Consider the following 20649-nt stretch of genomic DNA (forward strand, 5'->3'; position numbering starts at 1 on the left):
ATTATCTCAGGTGTCGTGCAGATTAATAGGAAGATTGCGAGCGCCGAAAAAGGTCAGGGACCTTAGCTTAAGTCGCAACACCTATTCTTCCCTAGCCATAAGATCTCTCCAATAGTAGAATGTTCTTTTTGTAAGACGTGGCGACCTACCTGGCTATTAAGTGACCTGGTCCTTAAGGTTCTTTCTCAGCTAAAAAATCGAAGATTAATTGTTATAAATAGACTCCGAAAACAATCTCTATTCTGCGTTTATGGATACCGGTAATAATTTAGTTAGCTAGGGTTTATGAAATTCTACATCAGGCTCGAGTCCAACATGAGCTAAGACTAAGATTCACAAATCTTCAATGTAAAAATATCCAATAGATTACTTCTTTTTGTTGTGATGACTGCACGGGACGGGTATGGATCTTCCTATGATAAATTTGGTCAGGCCCCGGTCCAGATCTGGTACCAACACTTCAAGATGGGATCCAAGGTCGTACTCACCTAAGTAGGCAACTAACTGGTCATTCGTTCAAATGACACGAGTGTCTAACACTCACTGCAGAAGAAAAGTAACGCACTAATTGATATGCAGCACAAACTCTAATCGAGCACTACCTCACTCGGGTAGTAGATTTCTTCCTGCTCACTTGAAACCATAAGATGAATAGTTCTTGTAAGCAGCGGAAAGAAAAAATAAGAATAACTCAAGAGTAAAGACGTAAATGGGAATGTAGCTTACCACATCTGAACTCGATCGACCGTGAACTGGAACACATAAAAACACAAGAACAAATTCAATATTTTTTTACGTGTCAATTTTTTCTTAAATTGAACTCTTGTGGAATACCAATTTGAATTAGATTACTCACTGAACAAATTCTTATTATTTTGAATAGATTAGGTTCTTATTCACATAAAAATATTGAGCAATGCCCGAACCATTGACATCCACTTACATACGCAGGGAATTTCGTGTCGACTCAGCGGCTGGCAAACAGCCGCTCGACTTGTAGTGGGGATATGTGATTATATAAAAGGTGAAGGACGTAGATTGTTATTTTACCGCTACGCCTTACGGTCAATCGTAAAAGACGACGAAGTTTATCCTCAGGTATATGAGGGCGCCCTCACGGGGCGATTTCTCTTAGATTGGTTCCGGTGCCGCCAAAGAGTGGGGGACTGTCCGTTGAGGGCTGGAACTGGGAAGTATAAAATAGCTCCCATTTGTTTCACCATCTCTCCGGGAGGCCGGGCGGGAGGAGATCGAAGTTGATTGATAGGTTGATCAGACGGTGAGGACTGGAGGCCATGGCTTCTAGCTCTTCCCTCACAGATGCAACCGTCCCTCTCCTCCCCCAGCAGTCTCCTCCTCCTCCTCCGCCGCAGTCGGAGTCCATCGTGATAGCAGAGCACGAGATCCACATCGCATCGCCGGCTCGGGGCCTCTGCAGCTCGGAGCAACCAAAACCAAGCGCTAGCGATGGGAGCCGGCGGTTGGCTTCGCTCGATGTCTTCCGCGGTTTGGCCGTCGTCGTAATGCTCTCCATTTCCCTGTCTTGTTTCTTGCCGACCGCGTGATCTTTTTTTCGGGTTTTGTGCTTCTTGGAGGAGTTCCCTATGGGCTTTCAGTTCTGTGATGAGTGAATTTTATGGCCTTTTCGGCGTTTCTTGTGAGAAATTTTTGATTTGATATGGTTATTTTTTTCTGTATTGTTCGGGTAATCTGGATGATGCAGCTTGCTAGATTCGTGTGTGAACTGTGAAACTTGTTTATGCGTGCATTTTTGGCGCGTCTGCATGAAAAGTCTATTATCTTGTTAACGTGTAGGGGGTGCCAATTTTCGTGCATTAGAACCGTGAACTGTTGAGCTAGCAGGTTTTTGAATACATTGCGATTTTGAGAGGTTTCTTCATTCTTAGGGAGACGAAAATATGAGGTTTTTGGCAAGAATCAGCTTCTAGCGCTTACGTGGTTTTCACGGAATAAAGGTTTCTTGTGTCCATGTTTAGTTCGAGATTATTTAACTGGAAAGGCAAGTGCACGGGACGGCTTGTTTAGCCTTAAGGATTATTTTCTCTTGTCCTCGGAAGTCCTAACGTGCATCGACTGAAGGAAGATGTGTAATCGAACAAACACCCACGATCACTTTCAGGGGTTTGAGAAGCCGTTAATTAAAGTTGCTGATTATATTGGAATTCCTTTTTCGGGTTTTTGCATGTTTCTTCACTCGGTTACGACGGGGAGAAAAAAACATGCCGCTTTTGTCGAAGTATTGGGTGGATAATGACACTTTTGACAGCGTGTGAGGTATGTGTTACTTAACCAACACAATACTGAGTTACTGACCAAATTCCATTTATTCGAGCTCGGACTTATGCATTAAGTGGTTTAGGCTCTGGTGGCTTATGTCAATATTAAATTTCAGTATGGGTGTGATAATGGTAAAAATTTCTCAGGGCAGAGAACGATTTTGCATCTCATGCGAAGCGTGTGAGGTGGGTGTTACCTAGCCAACATATTACTGACCAAATATCATTTATGCTATCTCGGACTTATGCCAAGAGCGTGTGAGGTGGCTTTTGTCAATATTAAATTCAGTATGGGTATGATAATGGTGAACTTTTCTGAGGGCAGATGATTTAGCTTCTCGTGCCTTCTCATAGACAATGCAGACTCTAGGCACGTAGCACCCTCTGGTTCACATGAGATATCCTTATGTCTCCCTTGATCACAGGGTAATTGCTTTTCATGAATTGATCATTGCACATCTGTACCTGTTTATGTTTTCTGAGCATAGATGATTAAGGACGTGAGTGCAGCATGACGTTTTGATAACTCATCACGTTTTGCACAATTGTCAACCGTGAAGGCAGTCACTCATTTCTTTTTTCAGATTTAAGCTACACGTTTCATATTCTTACAAATTAATTTCCATTTTTATCGTTAACTGGATGAAACAAAAGTACCCCCTAAAATCTGATTATAGAGGTTCTCTTTTATGATCAAACACTTCCATTATATTTAGTTTTTTCCTTATTCATATTAGTTGCTGATTTACTGTACTTCTTTATGTAGTTGATTAGTATGGTTGGACCGTATGGTGTATATATAATCATGTATGTGATATATTTTTGGTGCAAGGTTAGTTTCAACTTTCAAATATGAATATTTGGAGTTATATATTTTCTTCTGTTCCACATCAATTCTTTGCTTGCTTTTTTGTCAGAAGCTCCATACAAAGATTTGGCCTGCATTAGAGAAATATACATCAGTTTGCTCTAGTTTCATGTCATTTGGTGCTCTCTCTCTCTCTCTCTCACACACACACACACACACACACACATGCTGGCATGTTCATAAATGTATGTATATGCAGCAATCATGTTCAGTGATAAGTTTTATTTGTTATCATCTTGGAACTTATGCAAACAATTGTGGAACAGCTTATGATACTGGTTGATGATGCTGGAGGAGCCTTTCCATGCATTAACCATTCACCTTGGTTTGGTATCACTCTGGCTGATGTTGTGATGCCATTTTTCCTCCTCATTGTTGGCCTTTCTGCGGGACTGGTATTCAAGGTATTGCTAATGATCTTATAAATGTAATCTTACGTAAAGTCATTGCGTTTTTATCTTGATATTTCCTGAAAGTTGTGATTGATGTTTGAGAGAATAGTCTAATTTCTCCCTGTATCTTTTTCTTTTGGGTTGTGTTTTAATAGGTTGTTCAGATAAATTGTTTTAAATTTTAATTAATTAAAATAAGCGAAACATGATAGAAACTAAAAGAAAAATGAACTGAAATCTTGATGTTTCCTGAAAGTTGTGATTAGAGATTAGTCTAATTTCTCACTGTAGCATTTTCTTTTTTGTGTGTTTTAATGGGTCATTCAGATAGATATCTTTCAGATTTGTAATTTGCTAATAGAAGTGAAGCATGATAAGAACTGAGAGCAAAATAAACTCAAATCGCAAGATGCTATGATTGTGATTATACTGTCTAACAATCCAAAAAATGTGTAGCAAGAAAAATTCTGGAAACGTTAACGGGATGCCAAGTTCTGCGTTAACCAAAACTTGAATTATGAGTAGGTCATTTTTGGAGAATGAATTGGAAGGTCAGAAGGCTAACTCTTTATATCACTGACGCACATCAAACACCAAAAAATATGTGACAAATAAAATGGATACTGGCTGCATCATTGTCACATTTGCTTTTGTCATGCACACAATTTTAATCTGTGACATACCTATAGGCAGGTTATACTCAATCCTTCCTAAATTTGGGTGGAAGTCAATTCTCTCTTTCCTATAGTTTGTTATTTTAGAGCTTTTCTCAGTGTCTTTCATGTTTTCCAAAGTAAAACACACTTTACAAATTGCAACGGTTGTTGGTTCCAATGTGTCATCATAAACAATTTCTTGGATGGGTTTGCATTCCATGGCCTTCCCCAACTATATGATAGTATTTCATGGTTTAAGTTCTATGTTTGTTTACAAACACGTGTGTTCTCCTTCATTATACATCAAGGGTGACATTGTTATGCTGTACTGAAAGTTTTGATGGAAGACATCTAGCTAGAGCTAGTTATTTCATTCAGTTCATTGGTTAGGCTATGAGTTCTGCTTCTGTTGCTTTTTTGGCTGCACGCTGGTTTCCTTATTCTATGTGTTATTTTCTGCAACTTAGCTGGCATATAAATGACATGCAGAATGTATCCAACAAACCTGCTGCTACACAGAAGGTTGTAGTAAGGTTCATCAAACTTTTCCTCTTGGGTTTGTTGCTGCAAGGTGCGCATCTTTGTCCCAAGTACTTACATTTTGTAATTTTATGAAGATTGCTTTTTTTTCCAATTCTGTTGATCTTCACATGCACGTTCATATGTACGTGCATGCATATCTGCTTGCCTATATTTGTTCATGCATGTAGGTGTGTTTGCTTATATGCTATGTGCATGTGTTGTGTGCTTACTTGCATATCTGAGCACTTATGCATGCAAGACATGTGCTTGTTTGTTGGCTTGTTTGATGGATTAAAAAAATGTTTCATCGGTCATTAATCTGCAATTGCAATACCTTGAAATGTCAAATGATATTGTTGAGATTTTTTTCAAATGGATATATACTATAATCAAGGTTATACTAATAAAGCACTGCATTTTATACAGAAAATTGAAGGGTATTATGGTCCATTTAGCTTTCTCCTTTTTTTCATGGAAATGAGAACTAGGCAGCATTTGTAGGCATGATGCCAACTATGCTAATTTGACTCTACCTTTTGACAACAAGACTAAATCACTATAGAACATCTTGTGTTCACTTTCTGAGTTTTTCAAATCTCAATAGAACTGTGGAACCATGAGTTTTGCTGAATTTACTGTCTGCTCTCTTCTCTTCAGACGTTTAACTGTCTTGTTCATATTTTCACATTAATTGGATATATATGGACATTATCTGTTTATATGTGTGTGCATGAGTTGTATGTATATGTAGATATATAATAAAATGTTTCATGATCTGATAATTTTCAGAGATTTGCTCTAAAAAATCCAAAATTTCAGTATATCATGAGATTTTTCCTTGCTAAGATTTTCTTCTTTCAGTAAATTATGTTTTCTGCTTCTTAATTGTTTGTTTCAGAAGAAAGGACTGTACCTCTTAAGTTTTTCCATGAAAATCCAAGTTTTTCAAACATCAACAGACTTGAGTATGATTGTTTATTAAGAACTTGTCATCAGTTTCATGTTCTGATCCTTCTTTCTTTGTTTGAAGAGAGAGTTTGATCAGTTGCAATTTTATGTAACCTTGAGTTTGATAGCACCTATATGCCAAGGCAAAGTAAAAAAGGAAAAAAAAAATCTAGAACATGGAATGCAATCTTGAGATCTTCTGAGTGTAAATTTGTGGAACCGCAGATTGCTATTTAGAAGTTGAACGGAATTGGAAATGGGTTTCTTAGTTCCCAGATGCAATGTTTAAACAACTTTTAATCCTTGAATGGATATAATGCTTGATGACTTTAATTTCTAATTAATAATCTTGTCAAGTCCTAATCCTGTGGATAACCCCTTTTGCTGTTTTTCTGTTAACCTAGAAGGCTAACTACTTAGTGATATATGTTTGATTTTAGGTGGATACTTTCATGGGCTTAATAATTTGACTTATGGGGTCGACATAAGGCATATACGTTGGCTTGGTGTTTTACAGGTGATATCCTCGTTATAACATGCAAATATATAATTTGTATAACGGATCAAATAGATGTTACACTGTGCAGTTTTTTCTTTTCATTTTTCCAGAACTTTAAGTTCTGGTTGTTTGTGCTAATCTTGAAATTAATTTATAGGTTTTTTGTTTTATCCTGGTCTCTCATTTTTCTTTTACTGCCTGAGAAATGGAGAAATTTCCTTCCCTAGACCCCACAAGTCAGCAGGAAGGTGGGAAGGAAAGTTGAATCACACCTCCATGTGATTTAGAAATACCATGGGAAAAATGAGTACATGACAAATTTGAAACCTACAGCTGCCAGTTTTGACTTTTCACATAATCCATTTTTTTTATTTTATCTTGGGAACTAGTAGAAAATGAGTAAATTTCCTGCCTGCTCAACACCTTCTCATCCTTTTACCTTGAACCATTGGACACTCAGAGGATGATAAGGTTACTTTTTTGGGGTAAATTAAGGTTATTTAATTGCCTTGGATGACTGTTCTGAAGTCTGAACATCCAGTAGCTCTATAAGTTTCTCAATCAGAGTTCACTGTATAGACACTGCTCACTGTATAATCTCAAAGGATTTGATAGAGAAAATTAAAGACTAAGGGGAGATATAAAGTCTGATGGATGTCTGTATTATTAAGGAACATATGCAGTTTGAGTATTTTGATGTGTTCGGAGATTTGGTACCTGTGGGTGATGTGATGGTTTTACTAATAATGTTACGTCATGTAGCCATTTTCTTTTTATCGTCCTCTTTATTTTGTTAGCTATGCATCATTATTTTGTTATTTCAATTTTCTGTGAAGAGGTTCATCTCCTTTGCACTTTTATAGTTGTCTGATCTGGAACTAAAACTTTGAAGTTTTATATCTTCATTGTTCTTTTGTAGTGTTTTCCCCTTCCAAATTTTAGGTTACCTTACTTTCCTGCATTCATAACCTGTCTCATAATGCAGTATTTTGTAATTCTTGGAAGAATGTGATCCAGTTATACAATGTCAATGTGTTATTAGACTAGTTTCTTTGGTTAACAACACCATTCTTGGTTTTCGATTCAGACAGTGCAGTATTTTTTTCTTAATGCAGAAGAAAGGATTAGTGAGCTAGACGTTCTAACTTCTAATTTTATCCTAACATCCAACTCTATTGCGGTGGTTCAAACTAAATAAAAAGGATTAGTGAGCTAGACGTTCTAACTTCTAATTTTATCCTAACATCCAACTCTATTGCGGTGGTTCAAACTAAATAAAATACTGTATTACATACATCATAAAATTTCTATACATCTTCTGTGATTTCCTTACTCATAAAATTGCTTATTCCTTCTAGTACATCAATTTGTTGAAGTTGTTTTTTGATTGATTGGTTCATCAAAGTCATTGCCTCTGTTGATCTGCTTTATTCTCCTTTTTTTGGTTACTTTGTGGCATCCACTTGCTACTCTAACAACCTACTGGATTTGTATTGAATTCCAGTGAAAATAATTGTACTTTTATAATAATAAATCACCTAATTATGGTAACCTTTTTGTAGAGGATATCTATTGGATACCTGGTTGTTTCCTTGGCTGAAATTTGGCTTGTTGGAGATATGACCGTGGACTCATTTATGGCATTTGTGAAGAAATATTCTACGCAATGGTTGGTCTTCCTTTAGTTTTCTGGTTCTTAAGATTTTTTTCCATCTACGATATCTTGGTAAAAAAACGATACTTATTGGAAAGGTGGCTTCTCCAGTTGTCTTTTTCTAGAACCTGGCTACAGGGTGGGAAGTAGTTATTAAATTTTCATTGCAATTACTTATCATATAAATTTCAACTCTTATGCATTTTTGCTTCTTACCTTTGCAATTTTACTCTTTTCCTAGAAAATAACTTATACTTTGCAGTTTCTTCAGTGCCTGTTTTAGTAAATATTTTGTCATATTGCTCCTGTTAACTATCATCAACCCTCTTCGACCTTCTGGTAGTAAATCGGGTTGCTGAGTGCTAACCATGAGGTCAGAGGCTTTATGGTTCGTGTGATAGCAGTAATGGTGATGGTGGTGGCTCTTCACGCTCTACGTCACCAAGAGACATTCAGAACTATGTTAGACCTATGCATTTTGGCTGTGTACAGCAGAATAAATCTGTGTCCCTTGTTAGGATCAAGATCCTGAATTATTAAGACAACCTTCTTCAACTTCTGAAGCTCAAAACTCTGGAACTGGACCATCCATCTGTTACAGGTAGTATGTTGATCAGAATGATCCAGTGGCAAATAAAGGATGAACAACCCATGCTATTCACTCTCTCTCTCTTTCTCTCTCTCTTTCTATGGCCTTCATGTTGTAAAGATTGTATTGCCACCTTAGTGGTCCTCTTGAAAGTGCTTTTCCCATTTGCAGAAAGGGAAGAAAAAAGCTACATGCATTATTTTCATATATAGAGTAATTAGAATTTGGTGCTTCTCTATCATGAGGTGGTTTTCTTTGTACAACTTCATTTTTTACACGTAGATAATGTTATATATTAATTATTATGCTACTTTATTTTTCTTAACCCTTTCTCCTGATTTTGATGGGTTATACATGTTGTACTTGGTTCCCTTCCTTTGTTTTAAATTTTAATCCTTATGAGTTGTAGTAGGCTAGTCTAGGAACTATATTTGCTCTGGTTTTTTCTTGTTATTTAATATTATGAATTATCATATTTTAGGGGAATTAAGTTAAAAAGGAACCTGATTAGTTTTAGATAATTTCAACTAAGGCAGTTTGCTCATTCTGAAATGCAAAAGATGCTAACTTTTGCTTCATCTTTGCAGGATCCTTATGATTTTACTTTCTTTAACATATGTCTCATTATTGTATGGGCTTTATGTTCCCAATTGGGAATTTGAAATTATGTACAAGGACGCTGCTTCAAACTTGAATGGCACAATTCAAACACAAACTGTGAGTTCAAGCTAAAAGGCCCTTCTTCTTACATTTTCCCTTTTCCTTAGTGGTCTTTTTTAGCAGGCATTAATAATCATCAGAGTGTTGATCATCAATTTGCAGAGTAGAGTGAAACCAAAAGCCCTAGCATCAAATTTTCCAAAAGAAGCATGCTCTGGGGGTATCCACACATATTAGGGATGTAAATGGTTTGGATTCAAGTTGGAACCCGCCTTTACTGAATTTGACTTAAAGGAATTCTATGTGATTGGATTTGGATTCAGACTCTGATTTGGACCCTATCTTTTAAAAATGAATTTCTATGAAATTAGTATAAGGTCCATCATTTATATGTAATTGGATTGGACCTTTGTCACATCCTAGTTGGACACCAGATTCAAATTTAAATCTGGCTATGAATCTGAATTCTGAACCCAAATCTTGATCATAATTGGGGCCAAATTTCTTTACTGCATCTGATGAAATGGATTGAAAAATCGGACCGGTGCTCAGATATATCCAATCCATTTACATCCCTAATATGCATGATACGTATAGACACAAGCAGACACAAACATATGAGTTGGAGCATGAACACGATCAGTTTTATGTTTCAAGGAAACCTTTTTTTCTTTTTCATCCTTGTTTTGTATTAGATTATATCAAAATCCTTCATAATGATGATTAGATATTCTTTTATTTTTCTTATTTTGTGCTCATTTATGTGATTATATATTACATCGTATTAGCTAAGTGCAAACTGTAGAAGGTTGTAACTGTGAAAAGTAAGTGGACAATTGGGAAGAAGGGATCGCCTTTGTGGTTGATGTATGGTCATTCACTTCAATAAAAATAATTCTTTTGTTGCCCCTTTTGTCTGACCTTCCTGACAAAAACCGTTTATTTTGATTCTATGATCTCATCTTGAACTTTGTTCCTCCAGAGGTTTCATGAGAAGTCCAATTCCTTACTAAAGATTTTAGGTTTTTTCCCAAAATTAGAGGTACAACCTATGCTCCTAGTCCTTTTATAGGCAATGGAAACTAAAATTGTTTTGATTGCTTCTCTAGGAAGGGTTTTTCTCTTCATTTATGCAGGAATTGGTATTCCTTTTTGATTTTCATGATCAAAACTAAGCAGTATACACAAACTGGGATTAGATAGCTTCATGTCATTCTTATGTCTATGTTTTCTAGGTTCAATGTGGGTTTAGGGGAAGTCTTGGACCCCCTTGCAATGCAGCTGGCTTTATTGATAGACTTCTACTTGGTGAAAATCATTTGTACCAACATCCAGTGTACAGACGTACAAAAGTTAGTATGGTCATGACTCATGATTGTTGTTGTTTAGCTTATTTATCCTTGAACCACTGCTCAATATCAAACTTTTTTGGTGTTTTCAGGAGTGTAGTGTCAATTCTCCCGATTATGGACCCCTTCCTCCAAAGTCACCTAGATGGTGCCTTGCACCCTTTGATCCAGAAGGAATCTTGAGGTAAGTCAATTTCATTACCATATCTAGCTTACAACCTACCTTTTCTTTTCAATCACAAATTTAGGCATGATCTTTGATAATAAAGGAACTGGCAATTTCATCTTGGTTAGACTGTAGTGAAAAGCCTAAAATAAACTCCAGTTTGTGTTAAAAAAAATGCTTTGGATGCAATTCTACAAGGTTTACAAAGAACCATTAGAATGAAGCATATAATGCTCAAAGAGCAAATATAACGTACAAGTGTAAAATCTAAGTATTTATTTTAATTAAAGTGTTTGAAGAAGTATAGCTAAAAAAGGGAGCCATCCCTTATTAATACACAAACAAGGATGGAGTGGTTGTTAGGGGCAATGGCTAGCTTTGACAATTTAGTAGTAACCAAGATACCCTTAGTACAGAAAAATGAAAAGGAAATAAGAGTATTTCAGATGGGATAGGCACATACACACAAACAGATGTACATAAAGCTCACGGAAAGTGTCCAGTAGGAAGTACAAGGGCTATTAGCAGCATGGTTAAGCATCCAATCAATATTATCAAACAACTCATAACTCATAAGTTACATGTAAAACAGCTCAGAAAGTAGGTGATAGTGAGCAGTGAGACTTTAAAAAATTGTTTTGCATGTGGCAACTTGTGAAAAATCTGACCAAATTGATCATATGATTCATAATTGGTACTCAAATCATCTTTCTTCATGCACAATTTCCAGGAGCCTGTGTGTGTTTCAAATTGATATTTAAAATCACTTAGCAGATTTGCTTGGTTTATATAGATCTTGTAGAAACACGAACCACAAGGAGAGAGCAGAGAAAGAACACACAATATACGTGGAAAACCTCAGAAAGAGGTGAAAAACCACGGGGAAGCTCTGACCTAGGGGCAAACCGCAACCCTAGGAGAGAGAAAATAATATTCACTTAACTCAACAATTACATGTAAGTGAAGAATATATAGGAGGGAGAGAAAGAGTGCCGCCTAGGGTACCGAGCCCACCTCGGTATCCGTGCCCCATAGGGCCGGGTCCATATATGGACCAGGTTCCCAGTACAATATATTCTAACACTCCCCCTCAAGCTTGGCATACATGTCAAACATGCCAAGCTTGCTAACATTTTTCTCAAATTGAGATGTACATAAAGACTTAGTTAAGACATCTGCAACTTGATCTTCAGACTTCATATAGGGCAGAATCAACTCCTTTGAATCTATGCGTTCCCGTATGAAGTGACGATCGATCTCCACATGTTTGGTCCTGTCGTGCATGACCGGATTGTTTGCCAAGTTAATCGCAGACTTGTTGTCACAATACATCCTCATCTTCTCTTCCATTTTAACCCCAATATCTGCTAAAAGAATTTTGAGCCATAACATCTCTGTAACCCCCATAGCAACCGCCCTGTATTCAGCCTCAGCACTGGACCTGGAACAAACTTCTTGACGTTTACTTCTCCATACCACAAGGTTACCTCCAAGAAATATGCAGTATCCTGTGGTAGACCTCCTAGTATCTGTGCACCCTGCCCAGTCGGCGTCAGAGTATCCTTCAATGCTTAGTTGATCTTGCCGAGTGTAGAGTAGTCCTTTCCCTGGGTCATTCTTTAAGTATCCCAATACTCTTTCAGCACTTTTCCAATGACAATCAGTAGGAGCATGCATAAACTGACTTAACACACCCACAGCATACGTAATATCTGGGCGAGTAAGAGTGAGATAAATAAGTTTACCAACCAGACGCTGATATCTCCCTTTTCCTTCCTCATCCAAGATAGTCCCAGTTTTGATACTTATCCTTGTGCCAGACTCCATTGGGGTAAGAAAGGGCCTGCATCCCAGTTTACCTGTCTCTTTTAGAAGATCCAACGTGTATTTTCTTTGGCTCATAACAAGCCCAGTCTCAGATCGCGCGATCTCAATCCCCAAGAAATACCTTAGTTTACCCAGATCTTTGAGATCGAATTCTGCAGCTAACGTTTCTTTCATCTTCCTTTTCTCCCCCTCGTCGTTACCTGTGACAATCATATCATCAACATATACAAGTAAAAGGCTCACCAGACCATTTCTCTGCTTGATGAAGAGGGTGTGATCACCATTTCCCTGTTTATACCCATTAGTCTTCATTACAACCCTTAGTCTTTCAAACCAAGCTCTAGGGGATTGCTTGAGACCATACAAAGCTTTCTTGAGATAGCAACACTTCCCGTTCCGAGCATACCCAGGCGGCATGCTCATATAGACTTCTTCCTCAAGGTGACCATTCAAGAAGGCGTTCTTTACATCAAGTTGGTCCATGCTCCACTTCTTTTGCACTGCAAGAGCTAAGATGACCCTTACGGTCTTCAGTTTCGCCACGGGAGCAAACGTCTCATGATAGTCAATCTCATATTTCTGGCTAAACCCTTTAGCAACAAGACGAGCTTTATAGCGTTCTACAGTGCCATCAGGTTTGTACTTCACATTAAACACCCACTTGGAGCCAACTAAGTGAGTTCCCTTGGGGATATCAACAACCTCCCACGTATTGTTCTTTTCCAGGGCGTCCATCTCTTCTGTCATGGCCTGTAGCCATTTAGGATCCTTCCTTGCATCTTCCACTGACCTGGGAATAACAGCCATAGATAAAGAGGTAACAAAGCACTTGTAGTCTTTACTGAGTTTTGCATATGAAACAAATCTCTGAATAGGATGAGAAGTACATGACCTGGTGCCCTTGCGCAGAGCTATGGGAAGTTCTTCATTCATTGGACTTGGATCATCCGGGGAGGTCACAAGATTGGGAAGATTGGGATTGGTAACATCAACATCTTCCATCACATCCTTCTTCTTCCTGCTGTAAACCTGACCAAATAGGTGATCTCGAGACTGTTCTTCCACAGGGCCCCCCTCCATCTGACTGTCTCTGTCCTCACTGACAACGTTTTCCACACTTGGAGAACTCACCGTATAATCCAAGAAATCCATGAACTGAATCAACTGATGCGAAGAATACTCTTCCCTTCTGTCACCTAAACACTCCCCCTGAAGAGGATTCGCAGGAAAGTATGCCTCATGTTCATGAAAGGTCATATCCCTGGAGACATATACTCTGGAAGTGCGAGGGTCAACACACCTGTATCCCTTCTGGGTGGAGGAATATCCCAAGAAGACTGCTTTGATGGACCGAGGATCAAGTTTCTTAAGAGTGGGACTATGATCATGGACAAAACAAACACACCCAAACACTCGAGGGGTTAGAGGCCAGGGATTCTGAGTGGGCCACAACACAGAATAAGGGGAATGACCATCCAACACACGAGTAGGCATACGGTTGATAAGGTGGGCACTAGTGAGAAGTGCGTCCCCCCAGTACCTCTTAGGGACATGACGTTGAAACATAATTGCCCGGGTAACATTCAACAAATGACGGTTTTTTCTTTCAGCCACGCCATTCTGAGGAGGGGTGTAGCTACAGGATGTTTCATGAATAATACCCTTGCTTCGCAAGAAGTTATCAAGGGATTGGGAGACATATTCTCGGGCATTGTCAGTGCGGAAGGCTTGAACAGTGGTCTGGAATTGAGTTTCGACAAATGCCACAAAGTTTTTGACAATGCCGGGAACTTCACTACGTTCTTTCAACAGATACACGAACGTACACCGGGAGTAGTCATCAATAAGAGTCATAAAATAGTTAAAGCCACGACAAGTGGGTACTCCCGAAAGACCCCAAACATCAGAGTGAACCAAAGCAAAAGGACGGTTGGCTTTATTGAACGAAATAGGGTACGAGGCCCTAACATGCTTAGACAACTGACACACTTCACAGGTGAAGGTGTCCAAAGAAACAGAATGAAACATCCTAGGAAACAACTTTCTAAGCAACTGGAAGGGAAGATGACCAAGTCTCTCGTGCCAACGCATAATGACGGATCTGGCCTCCACGCCAGGCAACTGACCACTGGTGGCTGAAATCAAAGCAGAAGCAACTCGAACGGGCAGTCTGTAGAGCCCATCAATAGCCGAACCAATCCCAATCTTCTGCCCCGTCCCCAAGTCCTGCAGAAAACAACAATCAGCAGAGAAAATTAGATTACAGTTTAGCTCTTTGGTAATACTGCTGACAGATAACAAATTTACGGGAATATTGGGAACATGCAGGGCATTATGAAGACAATATTTGTTCAGTAGTGATAAACTCCCTTTTCCAGCCACAGAGATAGAAGAACCATCAGCCATAGACACACGCTGCTGCCCAGAGGTCAACTTGTACTCTTGAAACATCGTAGGGTCCCCTGTCATATGATGAGTAGCCCCACTGTCAACAATCCAATCACCGAGAGAAGAATTACCTTGATCACTAGTAGCAACCAGAGCCTGGGCTAACTTAGCCCCCTCAGAAGTAGAAGCATCATCCTGGGTAGACAACCGACTAATGTAGGCTTGCAACTCTCTGAGTTGATCTGAGGAGAGCTTGGATTTGGCAACATTGGACGACCCCGGGCTAGGCTCTGGCACAGAAGAGGCTCGGCGATGAGGAGGAGGACGACCGCGGACGAGACGCTTCTCAAGATGAAGATCCCAACAAAAATCAATAGAATGACCCACTTTGTTGCAATGGCTGCATCGTCGAGTAGGACGCTGCCCCGTCCCAGAAGTATGGCTCACAAAGGCTGCTGGAGAACTCCCCTGATGGGAGTCAATATGCATAATCTGGCGCCGTTGCTCCTCAGACTCAATACGGGCATACACCTCTTCGATTCCAGGAATCTCATCACAGTTAAGAATCTGGCTTCGAATGGTTTCAAACTCATCACGCAGGCCTCCAAGGAAGATAAAGGTGCGGTCCATCCATTCCTTTTCCCAATACAGGGCATGATCTACACCACATTTCCAGTCATCATTCACATGATAGTCAAGTTCCTCTCATTTGGTCTTCAGGGCGGCATAGAAGGAGGCAACAGATAAATCTCCCTGTTTAAGAGCATATATGCTACGTTTGATTTGATAGGCACGTAAAACATGCTTCTTACGACCATACATACGGGCAAGAACAGTCCACATATCATACGCCGTCGATTTACGCAAGATCAAAGGCTGAATATCTGCGGAAACCGAACTAATAATCCATACTTTTACCTGACTATCCTCCAACGCCCAGGTCGGCCATTGCGAATCAGTTTTAGAAGGTGCAGGCTTCTCCCCAGTGATATAGTGCAGGCGACCACGACTAGTAATCCCGATTTCTAGGGCAGCAGACCACGAGAGATAGTTATCCTTATTCAGCCGAATGGAGGTGACATGAACAGGCAAGTTCTCACCCTTGGTATTGCTGCCCGTGTCGAGGGCATCATCAAGCTTGGGCATCGCTGCATCAGCCATCGCAATCCCCAAAGAAGGTCACAACCGGCGGCAGAGAGGGCACAACCCACGGCGGCGGAAACAAGACACCCGGCGGCGGCGCAGCTAACCCAGGCGACGGCGGCAGGGCAGCACTGGGAACAGCGACGATAACCCAGGCGACGGCGGCGCTGGGAGCAGCGACGGCGACGCTGGGAGCAGCGACGGCGGCCGGGCAGGGCAGCGCTGGGAACCACGGCGGCGGCGTTCCTGGTCGGCGGAAAAACGACGGCGGCGCTGGGAACGATGGACGGCGGCGGCGTTCCTGGACGGCGTCAGCACTGCAAACAGCAACAGCAGCGGCGCTGGGAACAGTGTCGGCGGCGGTGCTGGAAACGGCAACGGAGGCGGCACGTGAACGGCGGAAAAAAACACTACTTGCACACCAACGATCTCACACGCGGTGGCTCTGATACCATGTAGAAACACGAACCACAAGGAGAGAGCAGAGAAAGAACACACAATATACGTGGAAAACCTCAGAAAGAGGTGAAAAACCACGGGGAAGCTCTGACCTAGGGGCAAACTGCAACCCTAGGAGAGAGAAAATAATATTCACTTAACTCAACAATTACATGTAAGTGAAGAATATATAGGAGGGAGAGAAAGAGTGCCGCCTAGGGTACCGAGCCCACCTCGGTATCCGTGCCACAAAGGGCCGGGTCCATATATGGACCCGGTTCCCAATACAATATATTCTAACAGATCTCATTAGCTGCATGGAATGATTCTTTATGGCTTGTAAAAGTAAAGATCAAAAATAGAAAAACTACCACAAAAATAAGTTCTAATCTGTCATATAGATGTAGGTGCAAATGCAAGAAATTGGGGAGCTGTGTCTATGGGGGAGAGAGGGAGAGATGTGAATCTTCTGGAATCAGGCAACTAATTTTTTCATTGGACTAACTTGCAGCTCCTTCATGGCCATTGTAACTTGTTTCATTGGACTCCACTATGCCCACATCATTGTGAACTTTAAGGTATGGTAGCTGCTAACGCTTTAAAGACAACCACTGTTAGCATTATTTGATTTTTTTATTTTGAGTTTTCATGATGAATAGTTTTCTCTTTTTTCTCGCTGTGGTAGCCTGAAAGTTTAATTTTTTATTAACATGTGACTGTTTGATAGGGCTGAATTAAAAAACGTGAACTGTCTTTGTTACAATTTATTACTGTATCAAGGAGCTTAACAATCTCCAGTGCATATTGAGAAAATCAATAGGTTACAGTTCATGAGTTCCAGTACATAGTGAGAAAATCGATAGGTTACAGTTCATGAGTTTTGGGGTGCATGAGAATTCTTAAAGGAGATTTGATTTTTGAAAGTCAGGGCGTTCTACCATGGTGAACATAATGTATGACTGTATGTATTTGCAAGTTGCTTGCATGCACACTTAGTGGAAAATATTAAAACTTTTTCTACAAAGAAAAATATAAAAGTATGGTAGGCTAGAATTAGTTTCTTTTCAAGGGATGATAGACAAGTTGTTGAAGCATGAAAAATATAAATGAGAAAATGTCTGTTTAAGTTGTAGAAAGCTAATAAAAATAGCACTATGCCCCTACCTGATGAAAATCAGGTTGCATATTGAGAGGCTTCTCAGTCAAAATAAAAGATAGTCAATAGAAGCAGTCATCTGAGAAGTCTCCACATAGTTGGTCTGTCAAGATTGAAATTCAAATCTATGTGTACTGAGACAGGAATTGATCCTTGAGTTTCATACCTTTGCAATAGGGTCTCCACTTCTTTAGTAGAGCCACTTGTTTGGTGTAGAAGATTATTAAAAAGCTCTTTAATGGATGTGTCTTTGTCCTTGTTTTATCACATGTTCTGATTGTATTGGAGATATCAATATTTTCACGAATTTCCTTTTGGAATATTTATCTCTGTGAATTCTCTTCCTCTTTGTGAAACTTATTCTCCACTTTTGCTAACTTTTGTAGAGCAACAGAAAGAGGACGGTCTTCTGGATATCATCTTCCATCATACTTCTTGTTTTTGGATGTATCCTTTATGTTTCAGGTGTGCCACTTGACATATGAAAAGCTGTCTTTAATTGTTGAACTATGGCATTTCTTCCTTCTAACTTGCATCACTTTTCCCTTACTTCTTTTCAGGCATGCCGCTAAGTAAGCCATTGTATACACTGAATTATATGTGCATCACAACGGCACTCGGGGGTTTTCTTTTGACGATAATATACCTTATTGTAAGCTCACCAAAATTTAGTTTGTGATAGCTCTAGTTTGTTATAACCTTTTTCAAATCTGGTTCTTTCTATAATACCATATATCTCTCTCTTTTAAAGTAGATGTAAGATGCTATGGGGTCTAAGTTGAATAAGTGAAAACATTGAGGGGCATGAAGGTTACATTCTTCACAGGTTGGGAGGGAGTGCTTGCATGCAAAGCAAAAGTGTGGAATGCTCCCAGTATAATGTGAACTAGGTTTCAAATTTTCTATTTGAAGCAATTTAATCATTTGGAAGAGTAAAAATGGCTGAGGAAGTAGTTCTGGCTTCAGGAGCTTATAATATAATTGTGACGACCAGAAACAAAATGCACAAGCACAGGCTGAAAAATTAAAGGTTGAGGAGGTACTGAAAGTCACAAGTCCGGTTGGCTATTACTGTGTTACACTGGAATTTATTTGTTGTGTTGGCTATTACTGTCTTAACTGGCGTTTATTTGTTGTGTAGGAGAATCTATTACTTTCATCAATAAGTGGAAGAAATATGTTTAGATTAATATGTTGGTGTCAAGCTTGACCAAAATATCATATATAGATGACTGATCTACATGCAGCATCATGTCTTGATCCTTGGAACAAATTTTTGAATGATCATGTTTTTCCTTTTCCGTTCATAAAGTTCAAACATCTTGTCTTTGGTTCAGGTTGATGTCAAAGACATAAGGTGGCCAACATTATTACTGCAGTGGGTGGGAATGAATGCACTCCTTGTATATGCTTTGGCTGCATGTGATCTATTTGCTGCAGCTCTCCAAGGCTTTTACTGGCGTTCACCTCAGAACAATTTGGTAGGTTCTCTTCCAAACCAGTGACTCCACTATTTGTGTTGCAAATGCACTACGAAATCAGGGTCAAACCTATGAACACTTATGACTACCTGTCGAATATGCGAGGGCAGATCCTGTAATGAGGGTCAAACCTAGTTGAGTGAGTAATCAACCCCACCACAGAATGCCATAAGGTTTTAAACTACCCAAAACAAGACTCCATACTTCTTCCAGTGGCCCCACATTCCTGAGCTATATATGCCTTATTCAATGGGGTGTTGTGTTGTCCTTTTGCATGGGGTAATCTGCTTTCTTCCTCTTTTAGCTTTTATGGAAACTCTGGAGTTCCTGGTACCTTTCTTTTTTTCCAGTCTAAAGGGACAGTGCCATGTGTCTTCCATTCAGGTCTGGCTACAACCTGTGGCTTGTATATATGGTTAGTACTCAAGAATTTAAAAATTGCACAAATACAATCTTGTCGTGGGGAATAATATTTGATTAACTAGTGGAGGCTGGTGAATGAGTTAGTATTCGAAGCTTGGGCTATTAAGTTCTTATACCATTCATGTTCAGGCCCTCCACACCACCAGTTTGGGTTGCATTTTCTGTATATTATAAGCCTATGGGAGTAAAAGCAACTGATTCATGCAGTCGCTTATGCTTTTTCAATTATGTGAATAAGCTTGTCCATGTTTGTCATGCCAGACACACTTTACAAGCTTGAGTTAGCTCTTCTGTTGGCTGAACAGGATTAAACAAATGGGCTGATTAATTAGTTTCGCAGCCTTAGTCATAAGAAGCCTTGGCATTCTATCATTAGGTCCTACAGCAGGCTGTAGTATGAAAACGTGTACTCCCTGAAATATGCACATGGAATCATGGATACATCCCCAGCCGTTTGAGGCCTCTCATGTAGAGTTATATTTACAGGTAAATGCTACAGAATTGCTGTTCGAAACATTACTTCACTCAAGTAGATGGGGTAAATTGGTGTTTGTACTGGTTGAAATTCTTTTCTGGTGTATAATTTCAGCTTTGCTTCACATGAAAGGCATCTACTGGAAGATGTAGCTACTGTATATGTGTCGACACAAGTATACAGTGTAATTATGTTCTCTAATTTGTCAATTCTAGTATAACTTTTTCTCTTTTTGCATTATGACTGCTTACGAGCAGTTTGGTCAATATCAGCCGCATACTGCAAATTGTATGTACAGTATATTCTCGTGCTAGTTTTCTGACTATGGAAGAATTTCAGAATTTTTCGTGCGTCACTACTAAGTTCTGTTCCAATCATACGTGTGGTTGGTGAGAGGCCTGTTCGAGCACAAGCTGTTTGGTGAATTTTATCTGATGAATCTTTACGCTGTTGAATTTTGCATTGTTCTGAAGCTATTGCTTCGTTGCTGCTTCTTGGCTGGGTCAAACTCAGGTGGTGGGAAAGTCGAGACAAAAGTATACCTTTTTTCTTTTGAAAATTGAATTAGTCGTCACAAAGTCGATAAAAGGGTCAGATGTCAGTTTAGAAGGGTCAACGTCTTGCTCTTATTCTAAAAAATATTCCTGTTGTTTTCTCAACCTCCGGATTTGGGTGTACGGGTTTGTGCAAACTGTCAAACAGTCCTGTTTTTATTATC

The 20649-nt window shown here is 39.5% G+C and overlaps 1 protein-coding gene across 3 annotated transcripts; it reads left to right on the forward strand.

The window, feature by feature from the left end:
* The first annotated feature begins 1156 nt into the window (after positions 1 to 1156).
* Positions 1157 to 20159, forward strand: LOC116262506 (uncharacterized). 3 transcript variants are annotated; one of them, XR_004174497.2, is made up of 14 exons: positions 1157 to 1520; positions 3432 to 3569; positions 4703 to 4784; positions 6124 to 6200; positions 7745 to 7851; positions 9013 to 9142; positions 10321 to 10437; positions 10527 to 10618; positions 16908 to 16974; positions 17939 to 18017; positions 18113 to 18204; positions 18890 to 19033; positions 19762 to 19942; positions 20046 to 20159. XR_004174497.2 is itself a non-coding variant. In XM_031641950.2 (13 exons), the coding sequence occupies exons 1-13, from the start codon at positions 1296 to 1298 to the stop codon at positions 20081 to 20083; spliced, it is 1491 nt and encodes a 496-aa protein (XP_031497810.1). In that variant the 5' UTR covers positions 1157 to 1295; the 3' UTR covers positions 20084 to 20159. The 3 variants fall into 3 exon arrangements, 2 of the variants coding, with proteins under 2 accessions (XP_031497810.1, XP_031497811.1); XM_031641950.2 differs by lacking the exon at positions 19762 to 19942 and having other exon boundaries at positions 19943 to 20159; XM_031641951.2 differs by lacking the exon at positions 19762 to 19942.
* The last annotated feature ends 490 nt before the right edge of the window (positions 20160 to 20649 follow it).

The sequence above is a fragment of the Nymphaea colorata genome, chromosome 10 (genome assembly GCF_008831285.2).
Source record: "Nymphaea colorata isolate Beijing-Zhang1983 chromosome 10, ASM883128v2, whole genome shotgun sequence".
NCBI classification, from domain to species: domain Eukaryota; kingdom Viridiplantae; phylum Streptophyta; class Magnoliopsida; order Nymphaeales; family Nymphaeaceae; genus Nymphaea; species Nymphaea colorata.